The sequence below is a fragment of the Quercus robur genome, chromosome 5, assembly GCF_932294415.1.
Source record: "Quercus robur chromosome 5, dhQueRobu3.1, whole genome shotgun sequence".
Lineage (NCBI taxonomy): Eukaryota > Viridiplantae > Streptophyta > Magnoliopsida > Fagales > Fagaceae > Quercus > Quercus robur.
Window position 1 is genome coordinate 59,776,556 of NC_065538.1, and position 14,636 is coordinate 59,791,191.

The following is a 14,636-nucleotide window of genomic DNA, read 5'->3' on the forward strand; positions in this document are numbered from 1 at the left end:
TTTTGTTGAAAATTTAAAATATTGTAATAAAATAATTTTTAAATAGATAAATAATATTATGATACCCATTTATAATAAAAAATATAACTAAAGAGTAAGGTTAGTGAGTTTCGTAAACAAGTGAATCTCCAATCCACCCATAATAGTTCATCAAAAAATATCCACCAATTAAAAAGAAGAAGATAATTAAACTAAACAAAACAAACCCAGATGGTTATTTTTCTCAAAATTTATGTCTTTTTTCTCCCAAAACAAAAAATAACACAAAAAAGCAAGAGAAACAAGATCAAAAGGGAGGGTTTTGAGGTAAAAAAAATTGCACCCAAACAAATTACACATTGGAACAATACTACTCAATCGTCACCCATAAGCGCCGACACCGCCGATGATGCCACCGATTTCTTCCTCCCTCCTCCTCCTCCCTGAAACTGAACCCACAACAGCATCACAATGTCCTTCCTCCGTCCTCAGCGCTGAAACCGAACCCAGCAGTAAGTTCCATTCATGTTCTGCTCCTCGATCACAGCAGTAAGTACCAGATTGGCAGGGCCAGAAATTTGCCTGTGAAAGCGAAGGTAGTGCACTTGATCGGGTGGAACCAGTTCATGATTGTGTTCCCTAACAAACCCAGACACAACCCATTTCCCTGAGTCCTGCATCTCGACAGACATCGATGCTTTGCAGCCCACTCGAGTAATGGTTCTCGGGCGTTTAATCTCTCTGTCCTTGGTGCGCTTCTCATTCAAGTTGCGAAACCCCTCCTTGGCACAGATAAATTGCCTCTGTATGATAGCCCCATCACGCCTGGAACGATGGGAGGAGCTGACACGGGTACTTACTGCTGTCAATGTGTGATTATTACTTATGGGTTCTTCAATGTTGTTTGTATCCCTAACCGATCCTTGCCTCGTGAAAGTTCTGATCACCATCGTCCCTTTGTGGCTAACTTTTTCTTTATTCAATTTTAGTTAATACATTAAAAAAAAAAAAAAAAAATTGATAACACTTGTTTGCTATGAATGTGTAATTATTATTTGTGGGTTTTAGTTAGAAGCCTTGGTTTTGTTGTTGTTGTTGTTGTGCTTGGCCTTCGACTTCACAAGATTGGCAGCAACTTTGAATTTCTTCTTGATGTTAGAAGTGACTTTCTTGATCTTGCTTTTGCTACCAAGTGATTTTCTCTGTGGTGTCACGAAACCAAAGTATTCAAAATCCAAATCAATGGCACTGTGAAGCCAAGGGACCAAAGGGGACCAGATTGAACTCTGATAGTAGTTGAAGTCGAAAGCAGAAGACTTGTCAGGAAATTTTTGAAGCAGATTTTTTGACATCAATGGATCCATGTAGTAAACCATATTAGTAATGCCCATGAGAGACATATCTGATTTTCTTCTCTGATTTTTTTTCTCTTTCTGTGGTTGATGATTGAAAGCTAATAATTTTTTTTTTTTTTTTGTTTTGATTGTAGGGCAATATTGTATTGTTCGATTATTTGTGTAGATTGATCTTGGTTTTATTTTTTTTTGGGTACGGTTCTTCATGTTCAAAATTGGTGTGAATGGAAAGAAACAAATACTACTTTTTAATCTTGTTTCTCTTATATTTTTGCTCTATTTTTTATTTATTTTGGAAGCAAAAATATCTATTTACTGATCTTAACAGAAGTGAATTACAAACAGGACCTACCACAAATGGATTAAGCCATACTTTTCAAACCATCAATAGTAAAAGTGATTTTTGCCCCCAATAAGTGGTTATGTGTAATTTAAAAAAAAAAGATTTCATAAAAAAAATAAATAAAAAAGCCGCTATAAGTGGAATCTTTTAGATAAAAGGACACTCGCAATACCCATGCCTCTGTCTCCATTAACAGAGTACACACATACATCAACTCAGAGAGAGAGAGAGAGAGAGAGAGAGAGAGAGACTTAGCAAGAAGATGGCTCAGAGCTCCAAAAGAAGTAAATGGGTCTCACTGTGCGTGCTTCTCTTTGCTTATTTTGCTTCTACAATCATCGCAGAAGATGGTATGTTTTTCTCTTCTTCTTCTTCTCTGCCCACAAATGTTCTTGGTTCTTGCTTCCCATTTTCTCTGCAATTAGTTTCAATGTATTATTTGTGGATATTACACTTTTATTTTGTGGTTATGCTTTGTGGGTCTTGGACCATTTGGTTATTTCTGAGATCTGATATATTTTTGCTATGCTGTTGCTCACATCTACTTCAACTGTTCTTCAACGTGGTTCTATTATTAATAGAAGTACTTAGCAGTAACATGTTTAGTGGGTTTTGTGCTTTTGTTACAATTAGATTGGAATATGCTATGGTAGGAAAGAATAGCTGTCTAATTATTTCTACATTCTATAAGTAAAAACCTTCATGCGAGGTTGGATACTTCATCCAAAAATGAGCTTCAATTTCTTCACTGGCTAGCTCTAGAAGCGTTGCTTTCATATAATGTGAATCAAACCCATGTTGGAGCAAGTAATTTGTTAAGTATTAGTAGAGCTAGTAGCAGCGTAGCACTACCAATGCTTAGTAATTTTTTTAACACTCTTATTAAAAAAATAGAACAGTTTGAAACTGTGTTGACTGTGGTCTTCACTCTTCAAAGTTCAAAGACAGAGAATTCAAGGCCCATCACTTTTTGACTATTTTCTTTGAAATCCTGTTTTTACTTGTTGTCTGCAAGCTATCAAATTCTTGCAGGTTGTTGAAGAAGAATGCTCCTTTTTTTTTACCTTACCCCCTTTTTATCTTTATAATTGATGAGTAATTATAAAAAGATTGCAACTTGAAACTTTTCACCCACAATCAATTGTACGAAGATTGAATTAATTGCAAGCCATTTAAACCTCCATAATTCAAATGATGTCTAGGGGGTACTAATAATTTATGCTAAACAGCCTGAACCCCATTGTGTGAAGTGTACACAATAAAGATTGTAGGAACCACTTTCAAAAAAGGTCGGCGGGGTGACCCACTTGGATTATTGACTTGATAGCAAATTATTGTATATAGAGCTAATAATTTTTGCTAAACCCCATTGTGAACGCCATAAAGAGTCCGGGAACATCTTTCAAATAGGTCGGCGGGTGACAAACTTTAAGGGGGTGTTTGGGACATATGTTTGAAAACATGTGTTTTATTGTTTAAAAATATGTGTGAAAATACGTGTAGATAACAAAGTGTATAAAAATTTATGTGATGTTTAAAAACTGAAAATGTGTGTTTTTTTGGACAAAAAATATTTGTTTTATTGTTTATACTTTTATAGAGCTATATTCTTATCTTCTTTTCTTTTTTGGGAGAAAAGAGCTCTCTCATTCTCGGCAAAGTAATTAATGGGACAAGAGGAATATATCTTAATGATATACTAGTTAATTTTATGAAAGTATTCTATAGTTTTAGGCTTTTAGCTAGGATTTATACACTTCGTTTGGAGTGCTGTATCCATTTTAATTGCCATATCATATTATAATTTTTTAAAAATGGCTCATTTCGCCGGCATCGTATCCGTGTCTGTGGCCGTAGCTGTGCAGCAGAGTGTACAAGTAATAATGAAGCTCTCACAAGCATAGATAAGAAAATAAACTAAAACAGTTACAAGAAAAATCTCTTCGAAAGAATCAAAGAATACATCTAGTAGGCGGCAGAAGCTCCAACCTGGCCACTGTCACTGAAGAAGGCAAAGGCTCGGCAACTGGTTGATATGTATGCTGTCTTGAGTCTCTTGACTGCGTTTACAGCGTTTCACTTTTTTTTTTTTTTTTGGGCATGCTTTTAGGATACAAATTTCACTGATACGGTTACTGTTTATGCACGGGTAATAAACAGTAACCGTAATATTTGACGTTTTAGTTCTTTTTCAGCAGATCTGTGGGTCTCATGTATTGTTTATGAGGCTTATAAACTTCAGTTTTTAGTAATTTTTTATTAAAAATGAATCTTACAGTACTATTTACATATTTAAAAATTATTTTATTACAGTATTTTCAATTTTCAATTTTTAACTGTATCCAAATGGACTTTATATATTGTCAATGTCTTAATAAACAGTACTAAATCATATGAAATTTTAAGCTCTTTTTTTTTTTTTTTTTTTGGGGTTTTAAATCTTTTGGGGTTGCAACTTGCAAGCACTCACTTTAGGCTTTAAAATTGCTTTCCTTTGAAGCGAGAATCGAGAAAATTAGAGGGCGAAGTTGGCACAATGAAGGTCCCAAACTATTTTACTTTTGTGTGCCTTTAGATTTTGATTATAAGGTTCTTCTCAAAAAAATATAAAAAAAAATTGATTATAAGGTTTTTTTTTTCTCTCTGCTATTTTTTTTCCTACCATTTATAAATCTCACATAAGTTCCTTTACTTATTTCAATTAGCTTTTAGGTCTATTTAAAAAGTGATTTTAGGGTAATTATTAATCAATTATTTTAGGAATGTTTTACACGCTTTTTATAAAAAATATATAAAACTGTTTTAAAAAAATTTAATTATTTGATATTATTTTTAAAAAAGTTTTTAAAAATACTTACTAAGATATTAATTATAACTTTCCTCTCAACTTTTTTTTACTTTTTATCTACTATACTTTCATGTTTCAATAAAAAAAAAAAAAAAATCTTTTAACAAAAAGTAGATTATTTTTAACAGAAGAGGGATAAATGAGCTTAGGGTTAAGTTTGTTTCTGTCCAGAAGCCATGTCCACGAGGTTATTACTTATTAGTTTATTAGTAGAACATCTTCCCGATAAATATCAGGTCCTTCAGTTTTTTGTCCAAAAGAATCAAGATCACAATGCCCTTTCCGTAAAGGAAGCCGGCACCGAATGCTTTTTCATCGTCTTCTTTTTTGGGGGATTCGCTTTATGATAGCTGCATTGCATTTGCATTGGTTGCAACAACAAAAACAACAAAACAGTGACAGTAAAAGAAAATATAATAAAAACACCTTTTTTTTCTTTCTCAGTCAAAGAGTCAAAAGGCTAGGCCCAGAAACGGTGGGGTAGGGTCCACGCGCTTAACGAAGACCCTCAATAGAAAAATATTCGAACTACTCCTCAGTCCTCACATCACATTGTTCTTAATTTGTCGTATATGGAAGATAAAGATAAAGGCCACAAAATCTCCTATTCTTTGACAGGATCTTCCTCACTATTCTTTATCTCATTTTTGTTTTTTTATTAATTTTCCCCATTTTAAATTACCTGTTCTTTTGTTTGTGGTTGAGCAAAAAAACTCTCATACATATGAGGCTCGGATATAGATAGGGTTATCCAAGGGGCAAGTGTAATAGCTTCCTACATATTTTTTAGTCAGTGACTGTGACTGATTCTCTACCATGAAAAGTTAGCCATGCTGTGACCACAGGAATTAGTTAGTTGTATTTTGTGTGTTAAACTTAAAACTGCAAATTCCCTTTGTGTGTTGAGCTTTTTAACAAGAATTTGACAAGATAAAGAAATTAACAAGTGTGGATATGTACATTTGAAGTTCCAAATTTCCCATAAAAAGAAAAGTTCCAATTTTTCTTTTTCATATATATATATATATATTCTATTTTAACCTAATCTGTGTAAATATGTGTGATGTTTCCTTTTTAAAAACTTGAATTTCGGTTTAATCTTAAATGTAAATACGTGTGAAATTATAGGCAGTTCTTGCAGTGTAAATATTAAATTACAACTATACTTTTGGAGTTCTCTAGAATGTGTGCATAACTTGTGCAAAAGTAGTAAAATAAACATATTAGTATTTCCCTCCTATCAAAAAAAAAAAAAAAACATATAGTATTTCCCTAACTTTTGTTTTTCTTTATCGTTCGTAGGATATGAAGATAAGATTAAATTTTAAGGATTCATTGAATCTATAAAATAACAATAAAAATAATCATTTAAAATGAACTGTGCATTGAAAACTAATGAAGTGATTAAAAGAAATAGAAGTATTACTTTTTGTTTTTGTTAAAAAGTTTCATCAATTGTGGCACATAGGGTGTCACTGTAGTGTACGGTGTAAATTTGTTCAGTCGCGATTTCTTCGCTGGGTTGATAGATGACAGGGTTAATTGTCATTTTCGCTAATGACAAAGAAGCATATCTGCGCCCAAACAATCTCGATTCATCTCCAAAATTTTTTGTCGTGGATTGAATAGAGACTCACACATAGCAATACTTGCATATGTTATGATTGCATGTAATAATGCTTACAGGTGAGCTATTAAAAACGGTCCAACAATTTTTGGTCCCTCCCAAAAATTATTAGTCAGCTATGTCATTAAGGAAAAATAAGTTTATGAGCATATATTGTTGTGTGGGATCCATTCTCCACCAAAATGTGATAAATGCGTTTAATAAGATTTTTTTTTTTTAAAGATTAATCATATGTACTTGCTCACTTAGCAACATGACAAACATTTATACATTTATTAGGGAATCAAGACAATTATTATATGCAAAAAAATGAATTGTTGTTTAGTCTGGTAATAAAAGAAATATTATTAAGAGGAGATATTATAGGTTGAAATTATCTTTAAAAAAAAAAAATTCAATCTTAGGCTCTTTCATGGTGAGAATCAGATCCAAAAAAAGTATACACTGTGAGCGTTTGCGCTCCGCGTCTTGCGTCCGTGTTTTCCGGAGTTCACGTTTTATCTTTTTTTTTTTGGCCCGCATTTGTTGAAAAATTTTACTGTTATGAACAGTATATTATACTTTATGCATTAAAAAATATTAAAAATGAGCCTCACGGTACTATTTATACATTTAAAAATTATTTTACTATAATGTTTTTAGTTTTCAGTTTTTAATTTCAGCAACAATAAGTTCAATTCAAACGAATTCACTATGTTATATCACATATATATGACATCATTAGTCTCTTTCATTAAAAGTATCATGTTTCCTTGCCGACTTATTTTACTGTCACAAATAAACTTACAATTTTGTAACATGACAGAGACTGATTAACGGGCATCTTTACATAAATTAACCATTTTTTCTCGGCTAATTAATCTACCATCTAAAAAGTTGTCGGCGTAAAAATTGTTAATTTTTTTCTGTAGTATTTTTTTTTTTTTTGGCTAGGTGATTTTTTTTGTTTTTTGTTACAAAAATATATGACATGCATTTTTTTTTTATGTATTAGGTCTTGTAGCAAACGGTGATTTCGAAACGCCCCCATCAAACGGCTTCCCAAGCATGACCCCAGCGGAGGGGATCGCCACAGGAATCCCCAGCTGGAAAACAAACGGCACCGTAGAGCTCGTTGCAGCTGGGCAAAAACAAGGTGGGATGATCCTCATCATACCGGAAGGTAGACACGCAGTGAGGCTAGGCAACGACGCAGAGATCAGCCAAGATCTAAAGGTGGAAAAAGGGTTCACGTACTCAGTAACGTTCAGCGCGGCTCGCACTTGCGCACAGCTGGAGTCGCTAAACGTGTCAGTGCCACCAGCATCGCAGACGATAGACTTGCAGACACTGTATAACGTGCAAGGGTGGGACCCATACGCGTGGTCGTTCGAGGCAGAAGGGGATGATGTGAGTTTGGTTTTTAGGAATCTGGGCATGGAGGATGACCCCACTTGTGGGCCCATCATCGATGATATTGCAATCAAAAAGCTTTTTACTCCTGATAGACCCAAAGGTAATTACTATTTAGTATCTCTCTCTCTCTCTCTCTCTCATTCTTTTTCCCTTTATATATAAGTACTACCTACCTAACTAGTACTACTTTTTTTATTTTTTTGGGCTCAAAGGCCTAGTAAAGTTTGATAATTCAGTTTGATAATTCTAGGAGTAGGGTAACTTTTTCGCACGCTTGGGCCCCCATAATTGTTGAGGAGCATCCAAGGTGTGGGCCTCATCTTAAGAATTTAGTGAGGACTTTTTGTTTTTGTTTTCGGTTTTTTTTGGGGCTTGGTGGCTCCTTGTAGTGTCAAGTATTGACATAATGGCATGTCTAATGTCTTATCCCCAAAGAAAGCTAGAGAGTAAAGACTATATTATAAGTGAAAAATCTGAAGAAAAAACAAAAGGACTAATAATAAAGAACTTGAAAGTACACATTCAAAAGAATGGCAATGATAATTGGTTCTAGTCCATTCTTGGGGAATGCAATGCCTGGTTTTCATTACTTGCCTAAGCCAAACTGGAATTTCTTTGTAGAATTGTGATAAATAAATCAAGTCTTGGATTCAGGTAAAAAACCATGGTCTGTTGAATAGGGTAGGGGTCATTTTCCGTAGTCCGGAGGGTTGTGCAACAAAATCAAAATTTTAGTTTTCAATGGATGAAAAGGGCTAATGATTATTAGTAATTGCCACACCGAAATTATGTTTGAAATCAATTACTTGATATCCACCTTAGCCCCGCCCCATTGTTTGTTTCAACAAAAAATGTTTTCTTGTTTGGGGCAATTAAAAATTCTAGTCAGATCCAAAACATTTTCAATTGATCGTAAAAAACCTGTAAAATTATATATTATATACTATATAATTAAAGTGGAGTCATAAGTGGGTATGTCAAGTATATATCACATCATGTGGGTTCCAATTAGCTTAATTGGTAAAATCTTTAATGGTTAAATAAGAGATCTGGAATTCAATATTTTCCTACGCCAAAAATTGATTAGTGTCTTGATCTGACGATAAAAAGTTATCATCACAAGCAGATGTCTTGATTATTTTACTAATAATTTTGTGTTTATCATTTTATCTTATTTTTAATTCATCTCAATTTAGAGAGAAGTAAATATAATGGATTTTTTTTTCTTTTTTATGCTTGATATTCTAAATAGCCAAGTGGATATCCTATCCAATTGCTGTGTGTGTGACTTTTACTAATAGTTTTACTTTTAATTGTCTGAGAATCATGTTTTTTGTATTATTCTATATCATTTTTAATTCATAATTTTTTTAATATAATGAATTTTTAGTCTTTTTATTTTTGTTTTTGATGCTCAAAATAGAATTATCAACATTAACATATGATATTATACATATATTTTTCCCTTATTATATTAAAAATATTTTAATTTTATGAAAGCTCCTTATTAAGCCTTATGTTTATACATAACCATAAAATAAGGAAAATTGTTATTAAGCCTTATGTTTATGCATAACCGTAGAATAATAAATAGTTGGTTGGATGGTTTTGGTTTTCATTTTTTAAGGAGAAGGGAGAGGAGGAAAAAAAGAGAGAATTGAAAATTGTCATTATACTATTTCAGTTTGTCTAATTATGAATCTGTGTTGTTCACGCTTCAGATTTAGTTTCTAATTGTTCACAGTCAAGAATGTTAATGATTAAGAATCTTATTTTACAAGTTGTTCGTGGTTCATATATATATATATATATATATATATATATATATACTATTTCCTACAAGAACAACAATAAAAATTCACGCACCTTGTAACCCAAAACAAAATGCTTCCTTTCCTTTGAAAGGAATTAGCTTTTGAATTAGCAATTGTCACCATATTATGGACCTTGTTTGGCTCATAAAAACTACATCCATATTATGTTCCATGTTTGTCTCCCAAAAAATACTATTTCCTATAATAACTATAAAACATAACACACCTTGTAACCCGAAAGAGAATGCTTCCATTCCTTCTATAGGAATTTATTATCTTCAAAGTTACAGAATGCTTCTTTTCCTTCGATCTACATCCATATTATGTTCCATGTTTGTCTCCCAAAAAATACTATTTCCTATAATAACTATAAAACATAACACACCTTGTAACCCGAAAGAGAATGCTTCCATTCCTTCTATAGGAATTTATTATCTTCAAAGTTACAGAATGCTTCTTTTCCTTCGATAGGAATTTGTTGTCTTCTAAGTTGTTACTATACTTCAAATTCTAAGAAAAACACTTATTTGGTAACTAGCGCATGTGAATGCGACCGGCAAAAGATAAGTTTAAGAAAAAAAAATAAATTTGACTTCAAGCTTCTAAAGATGACTGAATTCTCTCCTCCAAAAATAAGCGTAGTCAGTCTTATCGTGATTTAACCTAACAAAAAATCAGAAAATAAATTTTTTTAATCACTAGTTGCGTTTGGCAATCAATTATAAGTTATTTTTTACTTAAATTATTCACTGTTTGTGGGTTCTACATTACTTTTTCTCACAGCTTTATTTCAAATAACATCAGTTTCAGCTTTTTAAAAATAAGCTAACTTTTAGATTTTTGTCTCACATTATTCAAATAAACTACAGAAAATAAGCAATTCTCAATCAGACACAAATTTATCTCACTTTTTATTCATCTTAATCTAAAGAGGAAATCAAAAGAATAGATTTAGCTAAGTAAATATTTGTTCAATTGCCACATCATATGGTTATGTTTATACATAACTATGATTAATTCTTATTTGATTGGTATGAGATTGTGTTTAATCTTATTTGAAATAGATCATTGGAGAGTATAGGTATAGTTTTTATGATAACTCGATAGAATTCACATTCTAATTAATAAAGATAAGTTATGAATTATTTACAAATTTGTATTGTTACAACTATTGAATTATATAAATAAATAAATAAAATTTCTTTTTTACTGTAAGCAAGCTTCATATTCCTTGACAATGATTTTTGGTTTGCTGGACTTGTTTCAATTTTTAGGGCGTCTCCCTACAAATTTTCATTATACTGATTTTAAAAATTGAAAATTAAAATTTTGAATATCAATTTAAAGTACTCAACCATTTTCAAAAACTTGGACCAAGTAACAAAACTCTTCATCTAGAAAAAAGAAATCATAGTAACAATTCTGCGTAGATTTCTTATTAAACCATATGTTTACATTATACAAATATACACTTGTTTTTTTAATTATATTATGATGGATTATAGATTTCTTAAATTCCTACTGTGGAATGGTGTGCTATAATAATTTTTTATAGAAATTAAATTCCTATAAATAACAAGTTATGAATTATTAATGGTTCTCTCACTTTTATTCAATTCATTTCAACACTTCTATAATTCATTTTATGCTATTATTGTTTTACCTAAAACTTTGTGATTCATTTGTCAATATGAGTTCTTTTACTAGTAGGGTTGTAAACTAGCTGAACCAAGTCGAGTATTAAAAGTTTATGCTTGTTTATTAAATTTTATTTTGAACATGGGACGAGGTCGATCTCTTTACCAAACAAGATTACATGCTCAAACTTGGTTCATTTTTTATTGAACAAGCTCGAGCTTATTTCATGAGTTGATTGATTAACTTATTCTTTTCTCATATATATTAAAACAATGACTAAAATTTCTTACCCCTTTATAAATCTATGAATTTTACTATGTATGAACCTTTTGTATTATTAATAAAGTACAAATATGAATTTGATATTATATGAACCTAGTTATAGACTTATACAATCCATTCTCAAGTCTATAAGTATATTTTTAGACAGGTATATATATAAAATTTTATACTATATATAGCTAAATCGAGTATGCATGTATACAAGCTTGTTCACGAACACATCATTATGTTTGAGATTGGCTTATATGCTAAACAAACAAATATAAACAAGTTTTTTCCTAAGTTGAGCTTGAACCGTTCATAAACATCTTTGTTCATTTACACCCTTATCTACAAGATTCCTTTTTTTTTTTTAATCATTGTCTTCTTACCATTTAGCTTGTCTTTATTTTATATAGATCTTTCATATTATGGAAGATCATTTAAGATTCTTAACTTTTTTTTTTCGAAAACAAAAAGTAGGAAAAAAAAATTAAGATGGTCTCTATTTGTCTATCCATAATTTATAAACTATATACTATTATATATATATATATATATATAAATAAAATAAATAATAAAAAAAATGGTCCTAAAAGTGGTGGTTATCCCCTAAGAAGCACGGATACATCATTTGGGTACCGCTTGTATCATATTATAATTTTTTAAAAATTGTTCGTGTCACCATGTCATAATAGTTTTATCATGTGTAATTTACCTAATTATCATGTGTACAACTTCTAATAATAGTTTTATTGTTGTCTTTTTCTTAACAGTTTTAATACACTGTTCATTTTATGAAATATTTAGATATACTTTCCTACACAATCCTTCAGCTAGTGTTTTTTTTGTCATAGCATCTGCTTTGCCAGACAACCCCCTACACACCCTTCCATAGCACTCCATATCACCCATTGGCACCCTCAGATCTCCAAAATAAATGACCCTCTCCCTCCATCCAACTCCTGCCCTCCAATCTCTGATCATTAACCCCTATCACAGCTTCTCTAATTTCTTTAAAAGTATTTTCAACTGAAAACATGTACATTGGGACAAACAGAGCCCAAGTGCTGTTCAAATTATATAATACCCCGACAGCATGTTTAAATTATTAGGATTATCTGATGAATTAAGACTACCCCTTGCAAAATACCCTTTTTTTCATCACTTTTATAATGGATGGTTTAAAGTGACTTGGGATTTTGCATATTGGATTTGCCTATTTTATCATAAATATTCGACAAGGGTTATAGATATTGTTTGGTTTGTTGTTATATTTGCTGAATTGTTGCTTAATGTGCTATACTTTTTGCAGACAATGCAGTTATTAATGGCGATTTAGAAGAAGGCCCATGGATGTTTAGAAACACCTCACTTGGTGTTTTACTCCCCACGAACCTTGATGAAGAAATATCCTCATTACCCGGTTGGAATGTCGAATCAAATAGGGCAGTCCGATACATTGATTCCGACCACTTCACCGTCCCACAGGGCAAACGGGCCATTGAATTGCTTTCAGGAAAGGAAGGCATAATTTCCCAAATGGTAGAAACAGCACCAAACAAACAATATACCTTGACCTTTTCCTTAGGTCAAGCTGGGGACAAATGCAAGCAGCCACTTGCTGTCATGGCCTTTGCTGGAGACCAAGCCCAAAACATTCATTATACTCCTGATTCTAACTCTACCTTTCAGACTGCTAATCTCAACTTCACATCCAAGGCTGATAGGACCCGAATTGCATTCTATAGTATTTATTACAATACAAGGACTGATGACATGAGCTCACTATGTGGACCTGTGGTGGATGATGTGAGGGTTTGGTTTTCTGGGTCTTGTAAAATTGGGTTTGGAAGATTAGGTTTGGTGCTTGGTTTTGCTTTTTGGGTGTTTGTTTTCTTCATGGGTTAGGGCCCTTTAGAATTTTGTAAGGCAGGTTATGTGTTTACTTGGTGGCCTGGTGCTATCTATGGTTAAGTGAATTTGGTGACTTCGGCTGGTCACTTGACATGCTCATGGGCCAAGACAGATGTTAGCTTCACAAGCTGCCACATAACACTGTCTGCAGTAATTCCTATAAACATGTTTGTAGGTAATCCTTGTCCAATTATTATATATGTACGTTTTTTAGATCCCTTAAACACAAGTTGTTTAATCTAATATTAAGTCAAGTTAATTAACAAGTTCATTAATTCAAATCAGATCATATAAATAGTGCGGAAATATATAGAACACATGATATGATAATTCAGGAAAACCAAACTGGTATAAAATCTAGGGAGGATTTGACTTAACTATTCTCAAGGTAAAACAAATTCACTAGGAAAGAATTGAAGTTTGTACAATAAGACTTAAACCACTAACATTTTATTGCTACCTCAGGTAAAAAACTTACTATCACGATCACATGACAGCTCCGAGTCTACGAACAACTTTCTTTGATCCATAGCAACCACAAGTTCTCCTACGTGTGTTTTTTTTTAAGCTCTTGAAACAGCAACCGAAGAAATTATCAAGTTCTTGACATCAATCTTGATCTTGATAACTTTAAGTGTGTATAAAGGTAAAGTTATAACATATTTAGTATTAATGTTGTAATTTTTTGTTTCTTTCTCTCTTTCAAATGATAGGAAAATATTCTCAAAGTGCAAGCGAATCATTGTCAAAATACTAATGCAATTCCCCTTACACAAAAGGAGATCTCAAACTTGGTTTTTGAGAAGTCCAATATTGTAAAAGGATTTGGCATGAGACCTTCCTCTTCTCTAGTAACCACCGCTTCATCAAATTCCTCGGTGGAGTATATCTAACGGTTAGAAAATGAGATAATTGAGCTCAAAGAGGCAGGAACTAGGGACCAAGAGGAGCGAGCTAAGCAAGAAGAGGTCCAAAAGAATATTCTTAACTTTTTAAGGAGCAAAGGTTATGATGACGCTCTTACCTATGGAGGTGATTCAACTTCAAGTTAAAACACTACTTTATTTTAACAATTGACCCATGATGTGATTACTTTTTTTGATGCATTATTTGAAACTAATTGTATTATATTACATTTGAAAATCTATATTTGTTTTCTACAACTTATACATTAGGAGTTGTGATTTTAATTTATTGGTGTGGCTACTCTTAATGCATTGTTAGAAATGTTTCTTATAACATAATTAATGTTTTTACTTTACAATTTTAATGTAGTATTGTTTTTATATTTGTACAGATTTCTTATTGGTGGCTTTTAGGGATTTACTTTTGGCATTACCTGAAGACATATGATGATATTTTCCATTAGTTCTAATTATATTATGCTATCCTTTTTGTATTGTTATAAAATATTTTGAGTTATTGTATGTATTGCAAACAATTATTGTATGGAAGGAGT

At 32.1% G+C, this 14,636-nt stretch overlaps 1 protein-coding gene across 3 annotated transcripts in view; it reads left to right on the forward strand.

Moving 5' to 3' along the window:
* Positions 1–13,356, forward strand: part of LOC126726495 (putative ribonuclease H protein At1g65750) — a 32,227-nt gene extending 18,871 nt beyond the window's left edge. For 2 of the 3 annotated variants that reach the window (XM_050431758.1, XM_050431756.1), the window contains exons 2-3: positions 7,147–7,647; positions 12,576–13,356. In XM_050431758.1, coding sequence (XP_050287715.1) covers positions 7,147–7,647; positions 12,576–13,171 — 1,097 coding nt within the window. In that variant the 3' untranslated portion in view covers positions 13,172–13,356. Of the gene's footprint in view, positions 1–1,846; positions 2,028–7,146; positions 7,648–12,575 lie in introns of those variants that run through there. The other variant, XM_050431755.1, reaches the window with a different exon arrangement.
* The last annotated feature ends 1,280 nt before the right edge of the window (positions 13,357–14,636 follow it).